The sequence below is a fragment of the Alnus glutinosa genome, chromosome 8, assembly GCF_958979055.1.
Source record: "Alnus glutinosa chromosome 8, dhAlnGlut1.1, whole genome shotgun sequence".
Taxonomy (NCBI): Eukaryota; Viridiplantae; Streptophyta; class Magnoliopsida; order Fagales; family Betulaceae; genus Alnus; species Alnus glutinosa.
The window spans coordinates 27,538,857-27,563,999 of record NC_084893.1 but is presented as its reverse complement, the minus strand read 5'-3'; the positions used below and the strand labels follow the sequence as shown (position 1 = coordinate 27,563,999).

The 25,143-nt window shown below is 35.2% G+C and overlaps 1 protein-coding gene across 3 annotated transcripts; it reads left to right on the top strand.

Moving 5' to 3' along the window:
- Positions 1 to 3,097: 3,097 nt before the first annotated feature.
- LOC133875428 (uncharacterized) lies at positions 3,098 to 23,353 on the top strand. Of its 3 annotated transcripts, XM_062313563.1 has the most exons (23): positions 3,102 to 3,404; positions 4,003 to 4,209; positions 5,264 to 5,294; positions 5,443 to 5,627; positions 5,923 to 6,082; positions 8,016 to 8,112; positions 8,552 to 8,721; positions 9,513 to 9,679; positions 9,991 to 10,179; positions 10,314 to 10,403; positions 10,852 to 10,932; positions 11,947 to 12,087; positions 12,319 to 12,401; positions 13,668 to 13,806; positions 13,919 to 14,002; positions 17,848 to 18,009; positions 18,089 to 18,176; positions 19,640 to 19,717; positions 20,635 to 20,701; positions 20,822 to 20,921; positions 21,726 to 21,842; positions 21,920 to 21,976; positions 22,833 to 23,353. In XM_062313563.1, the coding sequence occupies exons 1-23, from the start codon at positions 3,297 to 3,299 to the stop codon at positions 22,980 to 22,982; spliced, it is 2,751 nt and encodes a 916-aa protein (XP_062169547.1). In that variant the 5' UTR covers positions 3,102 to 3,296; the 3' UTR covers positions 22,983 to 23,353. The 3 variants fall into 3 exon arrangements, 2 of the variants coding, with proteins under 2 accessions (XP_062169549.1, XP_062169547.1); XM_062313565.1 differs by lacking the exon at positions 9,513 to 9,679 and having other exon boundaries at positions 3,101 to 3,404; positions 9,998 to 10,179; XR_009901453.1 differs by lacking the exons at positions 20,635 to 20,701; positions 21,920 to 21,976; positions 22,833 to 23,353 and having other exon boundaries at positions 3,098 to 3,404; positions 21,726 to 21,747.
- The last annotated feature ends 1,790 nt before the right edge of the window (positions 23,354 to 25,143 follow it).

Genomic DNA, 25,143 nt, shown 5'->3' with positions numbered 1-25,143 from the left:
AGTCAGTAATAGAGTCCAATTTCAGAATCTAGCATTACAAGATTCTCCTCGTAGGTGGCCGGATGCAGAATTGTTGACCAACAGGCATGGAGATCTGAGATCTTATTAATTATCGCCTGAATACCCAATAGGTTGATTCGATTTTCGTGATCTAGAGATCACAAATCCCACATCAATATGCTGAATCCCTACAAATTAGAGTAATAATCGTTTATAGTTTGTCTATTTGTTAAGTATTCACTACAAAAACAAAAAAACTAGTTCATTATGGTCGCCGCTAATGAGCTCTTTATCGTTGCTATTAATGTCACCGCTAATGCGATCGTTGGTAATAGCCAAACCCAAATGACTATTAGCGGCTACATGTTGGGATTGCCGCTAATGTTTGGTGTTGCTGCTAATAATAATTTTGTGCACCGCATAGAAAAAAAATAATAATAAAAAAAATCTCTAACCGAAACTAGAAATCGCTGTTGTTGGCTTAAGATTAGCGGCAGCCTCTAGGTCGCCGCTAATACTTGACCGATAGTGGCGGCATAGCTAGGGTCGTCGTTTCTTGTAGTGATTATAAGTTTTTATTATATGTTCTTTATAAATGGACATTGTAGTCTATTGACATGTATCATGCCATTTATTACAAATTGAGACCGATATGTGACAGTATTCTACTTGACATTCATAACGTTTACAAACTCATATGAGAGTTTACATAGCACTTGTCACGTTAACCACTAAAGAGTTGTGTTGGGGGTAGAGACAGACTTAGAATTTCTTATTTGATGGGGCCAACCAACAAAAAAAAAAAAAAAAAATTTCCCTTTCTCATTTTCTCTTTTGTAAGCAGAGGCAAATAATAGTATCATTCCTAATGGATTATGATACATTAAGTGCGAGCTTTCCTTTTGTAGTTATTTTTGAGATAATTAGCTGATAATCATCACAAAAAACACCATATAAATTATATGAAGATGTCACTTGTTGGTCGTTACTGGTGATCTCAAATAATAGTCATTAAAATTTGAGTTCACTCTTTCTCTTCACTGTATCCCTCTTTTCTCTTCACTGTATCCTTCCATTAGAGGTTTTTTTTTTTTTCTTTTTTTTTTTTTAACAAAATAATAATAATAATAATGTAAGGGCATTTTGAATTTTTCACACATCTAATTGGAAGCATATTTTGACACATCTCACCAAAGTTATAATGGACATTTTACGTATTTTCCATCTAAATTAATAGGAAATCCTAATGATAGGGGGTTAAGCGAAATTGACTAATAGTTTGAGGAGTCGATTATAACTCTCTTTTGTCTTTTTTAAGTTTGGGGAAACAATTGAAGTAAAAGTTAATGGGTAAGATTAAGGGTCCGTTTGTGTTTGTAATTTTAAAACGTATTATTGAAAATATGATTTTTAAAAACGTAGTTAATGACTCATTTAAATGTGTGATTTTTTAATAAATTATGAATACCGAGAGAATTTGTTTTTTGAAATTATGTTTGGTTGGTTTAGAAAACCTGAGACAAAATTAGACAAAGTTGGATAAAATCTGAGTAGAATTTGCATTCAAAAAAATAGTATTTGAATTTTTTTTGAAAAATATGCATCACCCACACATGCCAGAAAAACGTTTGGCAAAATTGTATTTTGGCCTTTAAAATCGCACTTTAGCCTTTAAAATTCACAATTTTTAAAAAACGTAATTCCAAGCGATTATTTTTTGTAATTTTCTTTAAAATCGTATTTTTTGTTTATGAAAGCATAATGCCAAACATACCCCAAGTATAGTTCCCCCTCAATTTTATCTTTGTCGTCTTAATTAGTTATTTAGTCGTAGTTACTATAAATCTTTCGAGCAAAAATACTTTTCATTTCTTAAACTCACTTTATCCAATTTCATAAAAAAAAAAAAAAAAAAAAAAATTCTAGATCAAATTTTTTGGACGTCTTAAAAGAATCATAATTAACATGATTGTTTAAAATTCTAACTTAACTTATATTTGTACATGGAAATTTTTTTATGAAATTGAAAAGTTGTCTTAATTCACATACTCTCTAAAATCTTATTCTCACATGGATCGTCATTTTCTATTTTATAAATCTCAAAATCTTACATTAAACAAAGATTTTCGTTGGCTGAAAATGATTTTGAGACTAATAGCGGCTGGAATTTACACCTTAATAACTTAGACCTTGTATTGTAGGGGGAATGAATATTTCATTAAGAAATAAAATAGTTATTATCGACAATGAAAGATGGTGGAATGATATAGTTATTCATATTTTTTAGTTTGGTGACAATACATATGCTCTAATTAAAGCTCAATTAAAATTACTAAATAACCCTCATTATTATTTTAAAATAAAATAAAATAAAAGTTAAACCCTAAACGTGAATATTGGTAGGTGGCAGACCACCCATCGTAGAGTCGGGGGTGGCCGCGACCACCCTGAAGTGGTCTTCGGGGGTGGTCACACCACCACAGAGAGCCTCAGGGGTCCACCACGAAGTGTTCCGAGGGTGTTGCGACCACCCCTGACACCTACTGTGGTTGGCCGACTATCCCAACGGGTGCTTGACTAGACATAGTATTCACATAGTTATTTTGTATTTTCTAAAAATAGTTTGAGATAAATTAGAAAACGATATTATGAATGAATTGTTCAAAGAATAATTATTCTAAGAAATAGATCCCTACGAAACAAAATAATGACTATTCCACTCATTTCAAAAGACTATTCTGTGAATCAAACAAGGTCTTAGGTTTCGTTTCACTTTCATGGAAAGCTCCTGTAATGTTTTGGGGGCGATGTTGCCGCCTTTAATAATCTTAAAGGTCATCACAACAGTTACTATAAAACAAATTTAATAACTTCCTCCTCTCCTTCTCCCATTATTTTCACATCTTCTAAAAAATATTAACTTCAAAACATTCTTAATTTTTTTTTTTTTTTTTTTTTATCACATCAATAATTTTTTTTTTTATTTAAATAAAAAAACTAACTGCAATACAAATTTATTTTTACTTTTTCATATAATTTTTTTCACTTTATATCGCTTCATCACCTTCTACTTTTACTGAACCAAAAAAAATCCTCCGTAACGAAAGGGGAGGGGGTTATTAATCGAACCTCTATAGAATTCGGGCAAAACGAGGACTGTTCCCTCGTCCTAAAACGCCATTACAGTTTGCGGTTTCAAATTCTTTTATCATGTAAAACGTGATTTGCCCAAGCGAACTCTTCTTGCGACAACCTCCTTCGGAATCTCCATCTTGCTCGAACAAGCCTAGGCTTCCATGGAGTTCAGACCTCGCAATTACACCGCCGAACGAGCGGCCCACGCGCTTCCTCGTGTGCGCACCGACAACCATCCCCTCTCCGCTTCACCATCACCTCACCTCCAGGTCCATCTCACATCACAGACTATTCAATTTTCCGCTCTCGTTCTTTGACATGAAGCATCTGTTCGGTTGCTAAGAAAATGTCGGAAAAAGCATGTATTCGATATTTCAATACTAGATTATGGAATCTCTCAAGCCAATACGATCATTTGGCTTAATATCATCATTCTCCACCAGGACCACACCAAACCGTGTTCAGTACAACTGTTTGGCTTAGTTGAGTTGATTTATTTAATTATCTAAGACATGAGAAAAATATATCCGTGTTGCTTGATAATTTACAAGAAAATTAATTTTAAGCTCCGTAATATTTGAGGATATGCATTTCTATGGACTAAGCCACGAGATGCACCACAGTTGTGCTGGAACATTTGAGGCATGTGAGGCATTTTTTAGGGCCAATAATAAATTTGTGATGGTTATGCGCTATCACACATTATTCACTATATATATAGGTATTTATGAGTGTTTTTAAATGTTGAAAAGGGCTTTGAGGCTTTACTTTTAATACTTCATCATGTTGTGAATGTATTGGTTTATGGATCAAATTTGGTCATGAAGTGTTATTCTCTTGAAAAATTTCAATCATATTTTGTTATAGGTTGATGTTGTAGATCATGGGAATAGTGACTTTTTTGACCCGCTTAGAGGATTGGCTGATAATGCAATGGTTTCTGAAGAGGATTTGCAAGATCTTGAAAGTACTTTAAGTGAAACTTCTACTCAACTCCCGACGAAGGAATGGATGTCTTTCAAGAGATTCTTAATGCAGAGATTTCCTGTCTCCAAAATGGTTCCAATTTCTTCAGTAAGCATTCAATCCTTTTCATTGGAAATTGCAATTTGCCAGTTGATACTTACATCTCATAATTTCTGCTGAAGACTGAGGGCATGTGAAATAGCTTTTGAGCCTTGTGTATTTGTGTTTTGGCAGTCCAGCTTATGTCTAGGATATCAATTTAACTTTGTACAGATTTTGTTATAAATGGCTTATCCTGTGATTATTGGTTTCCTGGATGAATGCTTCTTCATTTATTACTGGTCAATTCAGGTATCAGAACAATGATACTATTGTATTATCCTCACATTGTATTATCATTTAAAACAAGGGCTATTTTTTCCATTAAGTTTTATGCCAGGTTTTATAATGACCACTATAGTGCTGAAGTAACTGCATTACTTAAGATTTTATTTTGGTTAAAGAAGTGTTTCTAAGTTCATCACCACTTGTCAAAAGATTCAGATTATACTAAAAGTGGTCATAAAAATGTTGCAGCTATTGGGTTCATCATTGAGTCAGTCCGGGTATATATTTCAAAGCATTACTGAAACATGGGAAACAATGCACTTCTAGATGTTAGTGTTTTCCTAATTCAGAAAGGCTCAAATGTTAAAAGATCTTGCTGAATTCAATTTTTTGGTCTTTGTTCAGCTGTAATGGTTTGGTTAATTTAATTATAATGTCAATGAGTTGACCACTCTCATGGTCATTAATCATTATGCTAGTTTCCTTTCTGGCTTCCCTAGTTAAGTATGACTTTCAACATAACTTGTTATTGAATTAAAGTTTTTGGTAAGAATGCATTAGGAGAACTACAAGCAGAAGTTTTCTTTGGTAAAGTAGGGAAGTCATATGGTTGTCCTTAGCAATTTCATCACTTGAATTATATGGTTGAGGCATGTCTGTATATATGTATGTATGTAGGGTTAGGTTCAAATGTTTATGTATATGGGTGTAAATGTTTGTTTGTATTTATTTATGGGTACAAATGTGATTATCATATTTTAATGTAGAGCCTCCGTTTTTTCTCTTCAGAATTTCTGCTTATAAGTAACTTTTCTCCCCTTTTACCTTAATACAGATGTCCCATGTGATAATGAAAGGTGTAAAGGGTACAGTGGCTTACTCTCCTTTGTTATTATTATTTTTTTCCTTTAGTCAACATCAAATTCTATCCATGGCAAGAATGCTTTGTTAAATTTCTGTCCTGTACAGCAGTATTATTTTCTGTTTTTAGTGTATGATGATGCCCATTTGCAGCGTATGAGAAATCTTCTACAAGTACGCATCTGGAGGAACTAGAAGATCCAGAAAAATATGCAGAAGAGGTTGTCAAGGTCATCACTCGGCAGGAGTATGTCTCTCGATTACATGAGCTCAAAGATGAAATTAATCGTGCTTGGTGTGCTAATGATCGTGTAACATCTTTAAAGTTATCTATAAAGGTGACTTTTATATGATGAGGTGGACTTCTCCTTATATATGATTGTTTTGATGCCTCTTTTGATTGCTGAAAATTTGTGGGAAAGAAAAGTTTGAACATCTTTGTTGTTAAATAGTATATTAAAGAAGAAAATTTTAGCTTCATCTAATTATTTCTTCACCATGCAACATTTGGTGAAGTTACTTAATTTAGTTATGTTTCATTCTCACTGTAGTTGAACATTTCCAATCAATTGGTGTTCAAACTTGTTTATTCCTGCCCACTGTATTAAGCTGTCACGTTTCTTCTTTTTGTAGGTTGCTAGGCTTTTGATGGATACATCAGTTTTACATTTTTATCCTACGCTCTTTGTTCTTGCTATGGATATAATGGACATGCTTGGGGATATGGTATGGGAGCGCATCAAGTGCAAAGCTGAATTTGCTGAAGATGGAACCAGAATCTGCTCTTTACCAGGTCTTTCATTGTTTTGGATCTCTCTCTCTCTCTCTCTCTCTCTCTCTCTCTTCCTTTTTAGTAGGATTTATGTATGTAAAGGTTTGGAATGTTGTGGCAGGACATGCATCAATAGCATGTCTTTTGCTTGATAAGTTTTAGTTTACTTAGTCTGGATAACATCTTAGTTGGTATAGAAAAATCAAATCCAGACTGGACTGGCCGTTGAACTGGTAACCTGATATTCTGCTTTTCCAATGTTTCCAGTTAGCTAATCTGACTATCTATGATAAAACTTGTCAAAAACTGCTTGATTAATCTGGATTTTGCATGGGCCATGGAACTGGTTAGATTTTACATAACTGGGTGGTTTGCATCTCATGTTTGGAGGGTTAGCCCGGGGCATATTAAGCTCCAGCTAGCTGGTGATAAAATTGAGCCATCTAAAACAGGCAGTTTTTGGTTAAGTCACTAGCATATTTAGGTGGTTCAGCTTTTGGCTAAAAGCTGCACAATTTATTTTGAAGGGTCTCTTGATAATAATATTTTACTAGGGCGGTTCAGGGCATGGAGGTAGAATCTTTGGTCTCATTTTTGACCTGTTATATTGTACTTCTATGCATAGGGTTGGTGAGAATAAGTTGTTGTGGTCGCCTTTCAGAAGTTAGAACTTATTATAGGCCTTTAAGGTCAAATGGAGGTCTCTTTCCCTTGGAAGAGCATTTGGAAGGTTAACGCTCTACTTCCCTTTATAGGGCTGTTGCACTGGGGAAGATTTTAATGATGGAAAATCTTAGAGAAAGAAGGATTGTTGTGGTGGATCGGTGTTGCCTGTGGAAAGTTAGCATGGAAATAACGGACATTCCTCCGATTCGCCGTAATATAGCAAAGGATCTTTTGTCTTTTGTGCTCTATTTGTTCAGAATTTTGAGGACTATGCCTAGAACAGTATTTAATTATTGGCATGCTGGATGGGACAGCTTGGAGGACACAGTTGTGGCGAGATATGGAAGGTTGTTCTTTTGTATGTTATGTGGTGTATTTGGAGAGAGCAAAATGCTCGAATTTTGAAAGCTTTGAGACGTCAATGGTGAAGCTTAAGTGTTTAATTCTAAGAGCACTTTATAATTAGATCGTGACTACAATTTTTTATTTTTTCAATTTCAAATCTTCCGAAGTTCATTAAACTCCTAAACTTTTGAAGCTAGCCTCATTGTTCCTTCTTGTGTACAAATGTAATATCAAAAAAAAAAAAAAAAATGAAGGAGAAACAATAAACATTCCAGTTTTTTTTTTCTTCATATGGAAGAAAATGGGTCAAGGTCAACATGCCTTGTCTGCATTAATGACATGAGAGAAAGCCCCTAAGGGCTTAAACATATGAGAGTAAAGACTTCTAAGAGTTGAATCTGAGTTCTCGGTGATGATTTTTCAGCCGCTAACCGTTAGAGTCTACTATTCGAGTGCAATCATCCATCAATACTCTTAGTTTTCTACGAACTAAGAAGCCTAGTGGTGGTTCTGTACATATCTGGTCACTCTTTGGGATGTAATGATCTATCTATTCATAGGATTCTTGCATAGTTCTATGAATTTATTGCCGATACATTTCTCATGTGTTGTTAACATGTCAATATGGTTTAAGGCCATACTAAACTGCCTTGTTTTCATGTATGAAAGAATGAAGCATGAGGCAGTTGGGTGGTGTTCTTTTGTACTGGTAGCATTGAGAACGCTGCAACATATCATCAATGCCTTTGTTAATTGCAAACTTAACTGCACCTCTTCCCTTTCTCCCTCTTATTGCATTTTTCCCCTCCTTCCTTTGTTGCTGAATATATATATATTTTTTTAAACCCGTCTTCTTAGGTCTGCACAACACAACATTCTTGGTCTTGTTTTTCTAGTACCAGCTTGATAGTTTTTCCTGAAAATTTTCTTGGATTTATGGCAGAGAACTTTCAAGCAAGTGACATTTGCTATGATGCCAAGGAAACTTGCAATAATTGGTTCTGCAAGATTGGTTCCATTCATGAGCTTCTTCCACGCATGTGAAGTCTTTTTTCTTTTCTTACTCTCTGGATTCTTGTATCCTTGTATTTTTTGACTGCTGATACTCATGTCAAGTTGTGCTCTCTTCTAGTTTTCTTGCTAATTTATTTGTTCTGAGCTTTTTGCCTATGTTTTTTCCCCTTTGTCCAGGTGGCTATATTTTCTTGAAGACAGTTTTATCTTTACTTTTGGTTAGCAATTTATTTGAATCGCTAATAAATTTTAAAATTGTCCTTATTCATACATGAGCAGCTCATGATGGATCTAAATTTGTATACATGATTGCCATAATTATATTGACTTTCAAAGTTATTTTTCAGAATTTCACTTTATATTTCTCACACAAATGCTTATTAAGAGTTACCATCGGCTTCTCTCCTCTATCTCGACCTTTGAGAATATTTTTTTGTTGGTTATTTACTTCATGTTGTGCTTCAGTTATTTAGAGCTGGCTATATTGCCCTGCTGCCGTTTCCTGGTTGACCAACCTGAAGACAATCTCCAGCGTTTGGTTATGATGACAAGAGGGTTAGCAGATCCGTTGGCATCTGCCTACTGTCGTCTATTTATCGCCCACTGTGCCCAGAAGTTGCCTTCATGTGATATAGGTACTCATTTTGTATGCTTAACATATGCAGAAAATGATGAATAACTCACAATTGACATACAGTCCTTTAGGTGCATGTGCGCTCAGCATACAAACATTATTACCAAGCAACTGTGGATAGGGCATAATGTGGAGTGGTTTGGGCCCAGGTTCATGTATCCTAGTTTGGGCTGGGTGCAGACTGTGCATTGAAAATTCAAATTAAGACTGAGTTAGATCTAGTTCTTAGTAGATTTGAAAGTAATACTTGCTTTGGTCTGCAATCTGCATGGCGTTATTATTTATCTTAATACTTTTTTACTCGAATATCCATTATGAATATCTTGTGAGATGCTTGTTGGTTAACGGTTGAATGAAAATTTTAGCATTTGAAAGAATTTCGGCAGCTCTTGGTGAAATTCTTATTGTATTTTTCGTTTCTTAAATCACCAGATACTGGGTTTCTGTACTTGCCATCTTTTGTGTGTGTGTGTAAGTAAATTCATTAAAGAAAAAGGCCTAGTGGGTGCAAGCCAAGGTGCTTCCCACTTTTATAGAGGCAGTTTGGGTAGTAGTTGCCAAAAAATTTTAATTGTACTCCTGCTTAATTAAAGCTGTGCCAAATCCTGTGACTTCGCCTGGATTTTGAGAGTCCTTTGTGGACCTGGGCAACACTTGACCTGGGTTAACTTTTGATGCTGTGTTCTGCAGTTAATCCCATTAAGAAATGTTCCATTGCTGATCATGTATAGTAGCCTATCCATATTTTGTTTTCACTCTTATTTACACTGCTGTCTGACAACAATTTGACAGGATATCTAGTTAAATGTGTTAATGACATCAATATTCTATTGATGCGGATTGCATCAGCCAAAGAAACAACTCATCAAAATTCTACAGACAACAAAAGATTGCTTTTCTCTCTGATCGAACCAACCATTGAGTATATAATGAAATGCATATTTAAGGATGCATCTGAGGTATGTGCTGGAGTTTCATGTGACAGTCACACTTCTTGTTCTAAAACCTTCTGTATGGTAGGGGTCCAAGTGTCATTGTTAAGAGCATTAATATGTTTTCTGAACTCCTAGAAATAGGAGAGTGAAAATATTGCTTTATTTGGTCTTTATAACATTTTTGATTGTTGAAGCCACTGCTTGCATTAAATCCATTCAGTATTCTATGAGAATGTCAGTGAAATTATCTTATCCTGCATAGTAGGTTCTCTGACATGAACCAGTTGCTTTCTGTAATATCTATTTGATGGTATTTGTACTGTATGTTTTGCAAGAGGCAAGTCAATAAAGTACTTGTGGAGCTTGGATTAGGAAGAAATCAAGTGGATTTGTTTGGGAGTTTACCATGTGCCTCAATTGTACTTCATCAGCTACTTAAGGAACTTCCTGCTGAAATTGTCACTTCAAATGCTGTGGTGATCCTTCATATCATTGAACGTAGCAATGATTATTCCTTTGACCAGGTATTAGTCATAGCTAATGACACTGTTGCTTAACTTGTGGCACTCTTGATTAGCTCCTTTTCTTCAGCCCTTCCTTTTTCCCCAAGGTTCAATGTGCAACTTTTTTAATTTTTATGTTTTCTGTGTTGGACCAGTGTTTGAATTACAGGTTACTTGGATTCAGGCTGTCTGAAAGGAGATCTCATATGGACATTATCCATGTTGTGGTAGATAAAGTTATTCAGGTATTTAAAGTTTTCTACTCCTACTTGCTTGATTTCAGAACATTGTTGTTTATCTTTCCTATGTTTTTTATTTATGATTCTTCATAACCTAGTTAGTCTTCCCATACGAAACTTATCTCTATTTAATATGTTAAGAGTAGTCTTAGGTTGGGTTCCTACTCTTCAACTCATTATTGCTTCTTTGGGTAGATATGTTTCATTCATTTTAGGAACAAATGACATCTACAGTATCCATTTTGAAATGTAAATTTCACTAGTGGTTTTATTAAGCAATTATTTAGTGCCATTTATGGTACTAAAGAAATAACTTTTAATAACAGAATTGATGAAATAGCTATTTACATATATCTTAGTTCCTTAGATTCCCAATTGTTTGTTGCTGTGGTATATATCTCTTAAATTCATTTTACGAACAAACCTCTGTTTTCAATGATAACTACAATATCAGGTTGTCAGTCAAAACAACAGCCTTGGTGAGTACCTGAAGGTTGTGGATGCTTATGTGGATATTGTTCTTCAAAATCAGATGGTAAGCGTGAGTGAGTTGTGACACTTTCACTCATTTGTTCTGCTTTTCACTTTAATTCTGTGTCTAATTTCCTTATTTTGTTCTTCTGATACTAATTTAAGGCTGTCTTTATTAGATGGCTCATTAAATTGTTGTACTGTTGAGTGAATGCAACATTCTTACTAGGAAATGTATTTGGTGCTTTGACTCGTTATTAGCCTTTTTTTTCTTCTTCTTCTTAATGCTGTTGCAGCACTGATGTCTTGCTGAGATGTCTACATTGAACTTGTTTCTTAATTCGACATAATATATATTTTTTTTGATAAGTAAGAAAACTTTATTAAAAAGCGTAAGGCGCCCCTAGGTACACAAGAAGTATATAAAGGAACAACCCAGCTAACCCACAAACGAGAACCCCAAAAAACCCACAAGGAACAATATGAACTTACTCTTTTCTTAATTCGACATAATATGAACTTACTCTTTTCTTGGAAAGTACCCTTCTCTCTTATTCTCTTAAATAATATTATTATTCGTTGTTCTTTCTTTTTAATACGCGTTAAAGAGCAAAGAAGTTAATTTTTTGAAAAGAGAATAAGAGAGAAGGGTACTTTCCAAGAAAATAATCTCTTTTACTTATTTTTCCCTTTGTGGTATAAGTGTGCCTCATTTGAATAACCTTAGTATCCTGCGTTGTTGAGTTATATGGGCATAATGTTGGAGTTATTATGAGATAGTATAACTTTTGAGTCTAATGCAACTGGTGAGAATAACGCTTTCCATAAAATATTCATGAAACATTTTATTAGAGTTGCACTCCTTTGTGCTTCTCTAATAAATTCTTACTGTCAAAAAAAAAGAAAAAGAAAAGAAACTCACAAAACATTGGTTGTCTTTTCTAGTCTGAAGCTTTTCTGGGCTTTCTCCTTGCAACGTTTAACATGTTATTTGATATCTTTTCAACGTGAGCGTGTGTCTATACACAAGGCATCATATGTTAGTTCCCTTTCCTCTGAATCTTATCATTTATGCCAGGAGAACCATCTGAAAACCATTTTAGGAGGTATTTCAAACCGAGCATGCAATAAAGTGGTTACTGAAGATGAATTGGCAAGCTTGCAAACCATCTTGGTGAAACTTCTTCATTTCAAGGGCTTAGAAGATGTACTTGCTTTGGTATGCTCCTCACACTTTTGGTAGCTGTTTTCCTTTTATTCCTCATGAGTGCCCATGTGGGTGCTGGTATGTGTGTGTCTTCAATCGTTTAGTGCTTATGCTACAAACACCCCAAAAGACCATAACTGAATAGATATTCTATTTGCTTTTTTGTTTCATGGTTGTGTAGTTTGAGACAGTAACATTTTATTGAATAAAATGGGACGATTAATTGTAATTGTTACTTTGTAGAACCATTTTCTGGAGATCTTAGATATAATGTATGGGAATTCACGGAGCATCGTCAATATGCATGTCCTTAACATGGCAACAAGGTACTTTTCTCAATGACCATGTATCTGCACCCTACTTTGTTTAGTTAACGCCTGACCTTTATGTTGCTGCACCTTACTTTCCTAGACCACCCTTCACTAGTTTTGGTTCCACCTGCCTCATGGACCAGCCATTACCTGCCTTAGGCACAAGGAGGATAGTGGTAGGTGAGGCTTGACTAGAAAGGTCTTTATAAGCACTCAGGTTGAAAAAGCATGGAACTCCTGGGTAGTTGGCTTGATCTAGCTCATCAACTGCATGTGAAACCTATGCTCTATATTTGGCATCTTGAATTGAAGCTGAAAATGAAGATGGATGGAATTGGAGGCCTAGCTTCACGATTTTTTTACTACAGAGACTGGTATTAAATTTCAACCAATTCCACTACAAAGACTTATTCCATGCAGCCAAAAGCTGTCATGAAGTAATGCTAATTGTCCTTACTGAGGAAATTGAGTTGGTAAACGTATGGATATTTGGCATCTTGAATTGAAGCTGAAAACGAAGATGGATGGAATTGGAGGCCTAGCTTCACGATTTTTTTACTACAGAGAGCGGTATCAAATTTCAACCAGCTCCACTACAAAGACTTATTCCATGCAGCCAAAAGCTGTCATGAAGTAATGCTAATTGTCCTTACTGAGGAAATTGAGTTGGTTAACAATCAATGAAACAATGTGATTGAATGATTTTAGGTCAGAAGGTAAATTATCAAAAAAAAAACTTTTAGAACTGGTGAGGCACTATGTACAGAACAATCTGAACAACCTGTTGTGACAGAGTTTGGAGTCCAAACACCTGGTTGTGTTAGAATAATCTATTTTTTTTAAGTCACTGTAGCATTCAACATGCAAGAGAAGAAAATGCCCAACTTGCGCTTAAATGTGATCCTCAGGCCAGGATTGTTATTGGTTCACATATCTGGAATTTTTTTCTTTTGATAAATAAAAGATTTATTGCGAAAAAGAGATACTCAAGCACACAGGAAATGTACTGGAGAATCCAGGTTCACATATCTGGAAATATTGAGTACCAATCCTTTCAACCTCATGCATCTTGCCTTTTCCAGCAGTGTAAGTTTCATGATTCGAAGTGTTAGTATTTTTATGGTCGATAAAATATTGTGAGTGCCTAAACGTAGATATCTGTTTTGGTTCCATATACTTTATAATGGTTCCCAGTGGATTTTGTGTAACTATATTGTGTTTGAAGTATTTGATTTCATTTGCTGGCCGCAGTTACATTTTATGCTTATTTCAATTGGGCAGGAACAGTTATATACGTGATCCCACAACCATACAGTTGCTTTTTGAAATTTCTCAGTCTCTGCATGATGATCTTGATTTTGTAAATGTGAAAGATGATGATAACCAACCAGCACATTTGATTTCCCGTTTTGTCCATATGGTAAATAATTTCAAACCCATGCTAATTCTCCCCATATTAAGTTCTAAGGTGCGACTGTTTTGTGGTTATCAATACAACTGGCTTGACATAAGTTGCTGCTCCTCATTGTTAGGTTGACTATGGCACAGAGATGGAACGCCATTTAACATTTTTAGTCGAATGTCGTGGAGCTTTTGGTAGCTTAAACGAACTTAAGGTACATAATAATTTTGCCTTTTCTGTTCTTAATTTGCCTAAGTTATGAAAAAAATAATTTTGGTTTTCTGAAACATAGATCTACATCTTATCTATTTCAATCTTACGAGTCCTTTGATGCTGTCATATGTGTTAGAAATTTGAAGAAATAGTTAGTGTCCTATGTATTGTATTATTCTTTCTGGTAACAGGGCAGTTACTTGCTCTCCCTGTGAAGCTCATCTTCACATACTTTCAAACATTATGCAGTCATCTTTTTAGTTTATAGGATTTGAGGAGCTCAAGCCGAGCATGTTCGAAATTTGAGGTGTACCTTCTTATGTTTCGAAGCGGTGTCAGGGTTGAGGATCAATTTAGGCAAATCCGAATTGGTCCCTATTGGCGAGGTGGAAGATGTAGAGTCTTTGGCTCATATTCTGGGTTGTAGAATTGGGTCTCTGCCGATGACTTATTTGGATATGCAGTTGGGGGCGTCGTTCAAATCTATTTCTATTTGGAATGGGGTTACTGAGAAGGTGGAACGAAGGTTGGCTAGTTAGAAGAAACTATATTTGTCCAAGGGTGGTAGGGTAACTTTGATTCACAATACTCTTTCTAGCATTCCTACTTATTATTTATCTCTGTTCCCTATTCCTGTGAGTGTAGCAAAGAAACTGGAGCGGCTTCAAAGGGAGTTTCTGTGGAGTGGTTTGGGTGATGAGACTAAATTTCATTTAGTCAATTGGCATCGAGTCTGTACTCCAATTAAGGCTGGTGGTCTAGGTGTTCGTAATGTTATTAATTTTAATCAAGCCTTATTGGGGAAGTGAATTTGGAGGTTCTCTCAAGAGCGTGATGCTTTGTGGAGATCGGTGATTGAGGTGAAGTACGGGAGTGTGAGGGGAGGTTGGTGTTCTTTACCGGTTACGGGGCCTTATGGTGTCAGTGTTTGGAAGTTTATTCGAAGGGGGTGGGATAGTGTTGCCTAGTTTTTGCGTTTTGAGGTGGGAGATGGGGCTCATATTCGCTTTTGGCATGATCTTTGGTGTGGGGACAAGCCTCTCAAGCTCTGTTTTCCAGCTTTGTACTCTATTGCGTGTTCTCCTTATGCTTGGGTGGTGGATAATTTGTCTGTGGTTGGAGGCGTGGTTCATTGGAATGTTCTCTTTACGCGCTATGCTCAGGATTGGGAGGTGGAGATGGTGATGTCCTTCTTCGATTAGTTATACTCTACTCGGGTTCGACATGGGGAGGTTGATAGGGTGGTGTGGAATCCTTCCAAGAGGAGGAATTTTGAAGTGAAGACTTTCTACAAAGCTTTAGTTTGTCACGAGGCGGTCTCTTTTCCTTGGAAGGGTATATGGCGTGTTAAAGCTTCGAACCAGGTGGCGTTCTTTGTTTGGACAGCGGCTTTAGGAAAGATCTTAACTCATGACAATTTACGTAGGTGTGGTATTGTGGTGGTTGAGTGGTGTGTTCTGTGTAAAAAGCATGGGGAGTCCGTTGATCACCTTCTTCTTCATTGTGATGTGGCTCGGGTTGTTTGAAGTTTTTTTTATAGCTTGTTTGGGGTGGAGTGGGTTATGCCTAGTAGTGTTGTGGATTTATTGAGGGGTTGGGGCACTTTGCTGGGTCGTGGTCCTGTTTTTCGTATATGGAAGTAAGTTCCTTTGTGTGTTTTGTGGGGCTTGTGGCGTGAGAGAAATTTTAGGCTTTTTGAGTATGTGGAGTCTTCAGTTGGGGCTATTTGTAGAAAGGTGCTTAATTTGTTATATCTTTGGGTGTCGGCGCATAGCCCGGGTAGTTTGTTGTTCGCTGACTTTTTACTTTCGTGTTCTTTCATTTCCTCTGTTTAGGGGCACTTTTGTATACTTCCTGTGTACTAGGGTTGCGCCCCTTTGCGCTTTTTATTGAATTTTTACTTATAAAAAAAAAAAGTTTATAGGATTATACTCAAACACTGACTTTATGGATCAAGCTGTCTGTAAAATAATGAGTTTGATGAGTAGCTTCAGAAAAGTACTAGCGTCAACTCAATCGAGGTAGAAAGATTCTTGAGGATATTCTGACACTTAAAAACTTTCATGACCATATTTTTTAGGGCAAGTTAAAGGTGAAAGGAAAAAATAATTTAGGGTAAGTGTGTCAAAAATCATTGAGTCAACACGTGATTTGAAATCACGCCCTCACTTTTTAAAATTAAACTTTCACTCCATTTTTTCGTGAATTTGAAAGAGGTCCTCCGTGTGTTTTTCGTCCATTTTTGCAACGTCCGTTAGTGCCAAATCACCTTAAAAATAATATTTTTTATTGTGTTATAAATTAAACTATAAAAAAAAACATTTTTAAAAATAAAATCCAAAAACAAAAAATCTGAAAAAAGAAAACAAAAAATACCAGGGCCATCCCCACCGCTGGCCGCCCCCAACGGTGGGGATGCTCCATTGGGGTTCTTCAATTTGCTGGGTTCTGCATGGGACGAAGAAAAAGAAAAAAGGTCTTGGACAGAGAACATAAGGACCTTCAATTTCTTGGGTTCTTTGGCATCTTCAAAGAGTCCTTCAAAATCATATTTTCATGGAGAAAAATCTTCAGCCAAATCAGTCTGGCTCTTATCTTCCCACTCTCCGTCATCTTCCTTGCTCACATCCAAATCTCCCAGCTCCTATTCTTCAATATTCTTGACAACGAAGACAGCTTGGATCATACCCAAAAGAACACTCCCAATTATGCCAAGCTTTCTAATTTCTTCTCCTCCGAATGGACTGCATTTTGGGTCTTCCTATGGACTACGCCAATTAGGTCCAACAAGAAGTTCACACCGAAGCTTTACCCTTATATTTAGAGCTCGGCCTTGTTCTCATGCCAAAGAACCCAAGAAATTGAAGGTCCTCCTGTTTTCTGGCCACGATCTTTTTTCTTTTTCTCCGTCCCAGCAGATTGAAGGACCCCAAGGGAGCATCCCCACTGTTAGGGGCGGCCAGCGGTGGGGATGCCCTTGGTATTTTTTGTTTTCTTTTTCAGATTTTTCTTTTTTAAATTTTCTTTTAATTTTTTTTTAATATTTTAATGTATAACACAATAAAAATATTATTTTAAGGTGATGTGGCAAAAATGATGATGTGGAACTAACATACGTTGCAAAAATGGACGGAAAACACGCATAGGGACCTCTTTCAAATTCACGAAAAAATTAAGGAGTGAGTTTATTTTTAAAAAGTGAGGGAATAATTTCAAATCGCGAATTGACTTAGGGATTTATGATACATTTACCCAATAATTTATTGCTTTGTTCTTTAGATAATAAGACTGCACAACCCAACAGTCTCCCGCTTTCATGTTGAAGAGAAGGGTCCAACGTATGCAGGGGTTGAGACAAAGTGTTTGTTACCTGTAAGGGGTGTGGGGAACGTGCTAAAGCCAGAGAATTTGGTCTTATACATTTAGTAAAATGAGACGGTTGTTTTGGTTCTTTTGGGAGCATCCAATCTTATTTATTAGGATACAATGGCATGTTAAGTATTGAACGGTTCATAAAGCAAAATAAACCAAGTTCAGAAAGAGTGATAATTTGCCTAGCAGAATAGAAAGAAAAAGACAGAAAGGAAAGGCCAAAAAAATTAATCAGACTCATCTGGGCTTAAGGTTTTCCATATGGGATGTTCATATGCTGTCCTGGCACCATTTCTGGTTTTGTATTTAAGAAGGAAACAGTTAAGACAATGTCCATTTTAGTTAATATTTATAAGATGCAACAGTTAGAAAAAAGTCCTGATTTAGAAAGACCCGTGTTCCATACTAAAGATAGATTACAGTACTTGTCCCTACTATTCTCATGCTTGATTCAGCACTTAAATTTTCTGGCAGGAAACTCTTGTTCATTCCAGCAACTGTTTAGCGATTAAGGCTTTGAAAGATGCAAAAAAACATCTTAGTTTTGTCAAATCTTGCATAGCATTTAGTGAAGTCACATTACCTTCTATTTCAGCTCGGATCAAGCAGTTAAATCTTTATCTTGAGACTGCAGAGGTAATTTGTTTTTGGCCTTTGGCATAGTAATGTTATACAAATTTCTCTGCATATCAACTCATTCATTTCAACATATCAGGTTGCCTTGTTATGTGGTTTAGTCTCTCATTCAGATGGACTGATAGATTCTGGAATCAGCTGCCTGCTTAGTTTAGACTTCATTGATGGTTAGTCATCTCTCTTTCGTGAATTTTTTGCATTAGTAGTTGCAATCATGACCATCATAATAGATTTTCACTGGCATTTGTAAATTTAAGGGTAAAGTCATTCTATGTGAAAGTTGTCTGGAAATAGGGATGAGGAGCTCAAGGAGTAGGGGAGGGGTACCCCACTTCTATAACTTAGGGGCCTTAGTGGTCATTCCAGTGCAAACAAAAACAAAAAGGGAAACATTTGCCATCAAATTTTAGTGTTGGTCTGGGTTTGTGGGTCACAACATCTAATGACCGCAAACTTGTTTCAGATATCCAAATCTTTTATAATGTGCATAAAGTGAGACAAGAAAGTGAAGATAAGTTGTGGTGGGTCCCCTCCAAAAAAGGATTGTTTAAGGTTAGATCCTTCTATATTGCCTTAGTCTGCAGTGAAGGCTCTCGCTTCTCTTGAAAGAGTGTTTGGCGGATTAAAGCTTCCATGAGGGCGACCTTCTTCGCTTAGTCGGCGGTTCTAGGAAAGATACCTTAGGAAGTGGCATGTCATTGTGATGGACAAGTGCTGCAAGTGTAAAAGGAATAGGGAGTCTGTTGACCATTTTCTTTATCATTGTGATGTGGCTTAAACCATTTGGACTGCTTTTTTCAGTCGATTTGGGCTGTCTTGGGTTATGCCTAGATGTGCAGTCGACTTATTTGCTTGTTGGTGGAACGAGCAATTTCCCTACCAAATTGATTCTCTTGTTGCCATGTGAAAGATGGTGCCTATGTGACTTTTATGGTGTTTATGAGGGAAATGAATGGCAAAAGTTTTGAGGACCGTGAGAGGACATTGGAGGAGATTAAGTTCTTTTTCTTCAAAACTTTGTGTCTTTGGACAGTTTGTCATTGGACGATTAGTTATCATGCTTTCCTTGTTCTTTTTACTCATAATTAGGTGTTTTCTCTTATATACTTTTTGTGTGCCTAGGGTGCCTTACACTTCTAATGATATTTTTGATTTACTTATCAAAAAAAAAAAAAAAAAAATGTGGATAAAGAAGGCTATATGAATGAGTTTTCCAAAACACCAATTTTTTGAGAAAGTAATTAACTGATGCTTCTTGGATGAACTGCTTTGATGTAAATAATAGCAACTATTTATTCTGTTACTTTATAGTCCCTTTGTTTTATTGAATCGTTTACCAGGAAGATGCATTTCAATGCTCAAAATTCAAAATTGACACAAAAAGATTTCATGGTGTCTCAGAAGAATAGCATTTATCACAAATGTGTTATATACGAATATGTTTCTTTAAAGATATTCTTTTTTAATCTTCTAACTTGCTGATTCTTAATGTGTTTTGTTCATTTACGAATGCTTATAATTGTTATATTTCTTTATTGTACTGATGTTGGAATGGCCATTTAGCTTGTATATTCTAGTGAAGATGGATATCAAATTAAATTGATGGCAATTGGCTTAATTGCTTGTGTAGGCTCCCGAACATCAGCTGATGTTGAAGGAATACTGTCTGCAATTCAAAAATTGTGCAGCCTCTTGGTTATGGTTCCAGGTGATTAAACTCTTTTATTTTCTCATCTTATTTCTAAAATCTGTTTATATGGATAAATAAGTTTATCTTAGGTAGCACGTTTATTTGAATTATTTTCTTTTGGTCATAGTCCTGACTATCTGTATCTTATCAGTCTATCAGAGAATCGAATCTTGCTTTCTTTTGAATTTCCTGATAATATTTATAGAAATAACAAAATTACTTTAAAAAAAAAAAGGAAAATGGAAACTCAAGTTCAGATCATTAGCCTAATATAACCTCATTTTGAATTATGAGAAACACTGATCAGTATATTCTTTTTTTCTTTCCTTTTTCATGTTTTTTTAGGTAAACAGACTTTAGGGTTAGTACATAAGGTCCCCAACTTCCCTTGTCACTCATTCGTTTTGGAATTGTAGGTTGCGTGATTGAAATGAACATGAGGAGCTAGTAATAGCTTGTTCCAGAATTGGAGGTTGAGAAAAGAGCATATTTGAATGTATAAAGTTGGTGATTCCTTATTTAGCAGTTAGGGATGGCATCAATTTGAACAAAGAAAGCAAATGAGGATGCTGAAATGGATAAATACCCAGTGATTATGTTATTCTGGTGGATCTAGCCTAGTTGTAGCATCTAGTGTCTAAGATGATAAATGGACACCCATTGAGGCAGCTCTAAGAGTTCGGATATATAGAAACAAACAATAAACTGCATTGGCGCACACTGTTGTCTCAAAGTCTAGTTGAAGGCTCTGTAGAGAGGGTTTTGATGCATGAGCTTAACGATTTAATTTATTTGGGTAGCTTACAACCATGAGTTGATGCTAGATATTGTGTTAGAAATAGCATACTCTCTTTTTTTTCCTTGAACACAGTTTTGAGAGATCCTTCCTACTGTTTTTTTTTTTTTTTCTCTGACTTCATATTTCCCATCTGAAGGTAATCCTGAGAAAGGAGTCACCTACTTCCCACATAACATATTATTACTTGTTAATTCCAGATCATGGTAAGCCTTCCGTTGCATCTTTAATATCAGAAAAATTGCACCATTTTTATTTCGTAAATATTATTTTGTCTCCTTTCATGGGCATAGATCTTAGTTTGATACTTGAAGATATTATTGCAGGATGACCCCAGGAATAAGGACGCGAATTTTTTGTACAATACTTACATTGACAGCAACCCTATCTCAAAATAAGCTCCCATACCATGTAGATAATGGAGAGGTACATCTTCTCTCTTCTTTGTAAATGTGTTAAGTTTTGAAAAATCCAAACTTTAAAATATTTAAAATATGGTCAGAATACTGAAATAAAGGTCCAAAAGTTTTGAAATGCCCATAATTTTGAATTGCCGTGATATCAGAGGAAAAAGAATCTCAAATTTCTTTTTTCTTTTTGTTCTTTTATTTGTTGGTTTTGTTTTTGTTTTTTTTTTTTTCTCATTTTTCTTATGTTGGTGTTATCTATTGTGGATGGATTAGTTTCATTAAGCTTCTCAAGGATTTCTATGCTGACATGATATGGAATATTACTAGTGGCCTTTTGGCCTAGTAACACTTCCATTAGGCCAAAATCCTGCATAAGTATGTGGTGGTGAGTGAGGTACCAGATTTGCATGAGGTAATTACCAAGTGAAAAAAGAAGAGGAATGCCAGGCATAAGAGATAAAACACGAAGACACACTAATAATGTTTCTATTATTAAATTCAATCTTCGTCAACATCATTTGATAAAGAATTAAGACCTTCTAGGACTGATGGTTTACAAAGGAGCCAATAAATATATATTAGTTGAATAAAAAAAAAAGGTTTTAATGATTTGAATAGGTTTTATTCCTTAAGGCCACCACTTAACCTGCATGTAAAACCTAAACTTTATTTAACTTCTACATGAGTTTCAAATTTTGCTCGTAGTCAAATACTGTATACTCCATATAGAGTCTTGGCAATTTGCATCAACAGGTGCAAACCCAAAATTTCTGTTATTGTCGGATTTCTCCTAATATATTCTGTTTTTGTGCCCCTCCAGATTTTTGGCAATGACCTATTGTTTTTCGGTGATTCGTCCTATTTACTTGAACTTGTCTCGTTGTCCGAGTCAGTTCTTCAGAACCTGGTTGATGCCATTCAGCAAGAGCCATCTCGGGTAACTACACATTGCACTATATTATTGTATAATTTGATAGATTTTATGTTTTACTGATGTATGATGCTGAATCAAAGGCTGCTCGTGGAAGCATGGCGCTTGAAGCTTGCAACTGCATTGCATCATCTTTTGTGGTAGGTTCGCATTTGTCATCTTTTGGTCTGACTTTGTTGATCTTAGTAACTATAATTTGATCGATCATCAAAATGAGAGGGTACATGACAAAGTCCTCACCCTTGCATTTAAGCACATAGCACTCCTTTGCACTTTGCAGAGGCTGTACCTGCCATGCAATTGACCCAATCATGTATTTTGTTGTACCCTTGGGGACAGCTAAAATGATCTAAAATCCAGGACAGTATTACAGATGAATGGTTGATCACTTCACTAGCTATATTGCAGATGGATGCGTGAGATTCTATCTTTGTGGGAGCTTCCTAGAGTTGTGAATAAAGTTTTAGGCTCCAATTGCCCTTTTGCATTATAGACGGACCCTATGTTCCCTAGTACAACTATCATTCAAGAGTGAAACTCTCCCAAAATCTGTTTTTCTCGAACGATGACCTTGAATGATTTTATGGTAGCCAAAATTCCACATGCTCGGATCTTTAAAATGATCAAATTACAATCTGATTTTCTCAGATGAACCAACTTACCGAGAACACTACTATTTATGAGTTATTTTATACCCCCAAGCAGCTCAACAGAGCAAATTCCTTCAAATTTGATTCCATCAAAGCATCTCTGAGCAAGGCTACCCATGATTATCCCAAGGCAATTTACTTTTTAAACTGACATGCAAAACTGACGGATTCCTTTCTTACGAATCTGCTAAAGTTTTGTAGCTGTGAAATATTCTCTCCCTTCCTCCCTCCCAAAAATCAAAGCCCACCTTTTTTTTTCTTCCTCTTTTTGCTTTGTTTTGCTGTTTCTGCTATGTTTGCTTTTTTGTTTTTCGCCTTATGGATTTTCTTCTTGTTTATTTGGCAGTTAAGTCATGGATTATCACAAATCTGCTCCAAACTGATAGAAACTGCCAAGTTGTGTTTGGGCGCCAGTGACAAACATCTGCAGTCGACCATCAAATTTTTAGACAAAAACCTGCCAAATCCCACGGCTGTACTATCCATTGCTGTCTGAAAGACAGATGGTCTTATGATCTGCTAAATTGGAAGTTGGCTTTGGATTTGTTTATTGTAATTCTTTGATTGCCAGTAAATGTCTATTCCCCGAGTATAAAGTTGGTAGGAAAATGTTTATTTTGTTCATAGAAGATGCACGTCTTCACGGTAGATAGGGATCAACACCATTATAGTTGCAATTGGAATTTGTAATGCCGCATGCAGTCAGGGAGAAGCCGAGGAACTCCATGTAGATAGGCTTGCTCAGGAAGATGTACGTCTTCACGGTAGATAGACATGTTCCTCACCTATTAGAAACTCCATGTAGCTCATGTGAACTTCAAATGCCGAACAAATTCTAGCTGTCTGAGCAAGCTATTCATTTCACAAGTTAGAAACAAATCAAATCAGCAAATAACTAACAAGGGCCATTATACCAGAGGTAATAATTAACATGGCAGGTCGTATGTCCCCTTTGGACATCTTCTGGTTCCGCCATCGACCAAGTTACATGGGTGGTTGCACTACTCCTAGAGGCTTAAAGGGAGTCGCGACCACCCCTGATGTATGACCTTATGCCATATCATATGTTGTTCTATGCATAACATATTCCATATTTAAATATAGTAAAAATTGGGTGTTCTTTTGTCTTCGTCCTAATTTCACTTGGTGGCCTATTGTATTTTACTTTTTGCAAATTAAAAAGTTTTAATTTTTTGATGGAAAAGGATAATTTGTTTTAACTGAAAATGAATTATTAAAAGTTGTAAGAGAATTTAAATGCTGTTTATTTGACCGACTTGAAATTCTATTGCCAATTTTTTTATAATAATACCACACGCTCCTATAGTCCCACTTTTTACTTTTCTAGACGTGATTTTTAAAATTCTCATTGGATTTGAAATATATTATTATTAAATTTTGATTCAATAATATTTTAAAAATTAGATCGTAGTGTAGGAGTGAAAATGTAAAAGTTAGAGTGTGTGTAGTATTTCTCAAATTTTTAGTAGTGCACATTGATATTTTCATTTCTTCTGTTATAAAAATAAGTTATCTAAACCAATACAAATCCATATTTAGAAAAATTCATTAATAAGCAATTAATTCATCCTATTTTCTTTTTACTATTTTATGTTTATTTTATTAACCAATCCAAACACAGTATGGACATATAGCAAAAAGTTATTTAATATCTCAAAAACGAAAAAGCCTTCAAATGAACAATTAAGTAAAAGGCAATGACCAAAGAATTTTACATTTAATTTTTATTTTTTCATGAATCATTGCTTTTAGCTTCCTACTCGTGCATCCAAAAAATTAGATGGAATAAAACATTCTCAACTAAAATAGACAAAAATAGAAAGTTATGATTTTAAGAAAATGTAGAAGTTAATTAAATTATCACAAAGTTTTCTTTTAAATTAGGAGGAACTAAATTCCTCTAACTTAAAATACTAAATTGATATATGTCCTTAAAATATTTGTCTTTAACATATATTTTAATTTTACGGGCAATCTATCTAATAACAGAATTAGTTTTGCTTTCTTATTAAAGACAATAGAGAGAGGAAAAAAATAAAACTGCACAAACTAAGGAATAAGGATCCTCTTCATTTTACTTATATTTAGTAATCATGATTTAATATTGCTGTATTTAACGGTGTAAATGATGTCACACCACACCATTAAAGACAACAATATTAAATTGTGACTATGAAATGACTAACAAAAAGAATCATGTTTGAGCGAAGACACATTTACGACCAGGAATAAAATTCTCTCAATTTTAAATAAAATGAATACTATATATTTTATTATCAGAATTTAAAGTTTGTATAACAATATATATTATTTTATATTGTTTAAGTCAATATTAACACCTCTTTTAAAAAAAAAATATAAAATTATATAAACTATTATACATACTAAGTCATTGCTTTAATTTCTAACAATGAAATGGAAAGTTCATTGTCCCACAACTACACGTATATGTGGATCAAGATCTTTTACAATTTTAAAGAAATTGTAAATTCTCTAATTATGCAATTTAAGCAATATTTAGGCATCGAAATATTTATAAAATGCATTTATTAAAAATGTGGCATGTTATCGAGATGGTAAAATATAATTTTCCTTTTAAAAAGCTTCATTTTTCACTTTTATAAAGACTTTTTTAT

What these genes read in the sequence shown, in the direction of transcription:
- LOC133875428 (XM_062313563.1), top strand. Translation starts at nt 3,297, where the DNA reads ATGGAGTTCAGACCTCGCAATTACACCGCCGAACGAGCGGCCCACGCG. An exon ending in GTCCTTAACATGGCAACAAG is followed by an intron (nt 12,402 to 13,667) that starts GTACTTTTCTCA and finishes TCAATTGGGCAG; the next exon opens with GAACAGTTATATACGTGATC. An exon ending in GTAGCTTAAACGAACTTAAG is followed by an intron (nt 14,003 to 17,847) that starts GTACATAATAAT and finishes ATTTTCTGGCAG; the next exon opens with GAAACTCTTGTTCATTCCAG.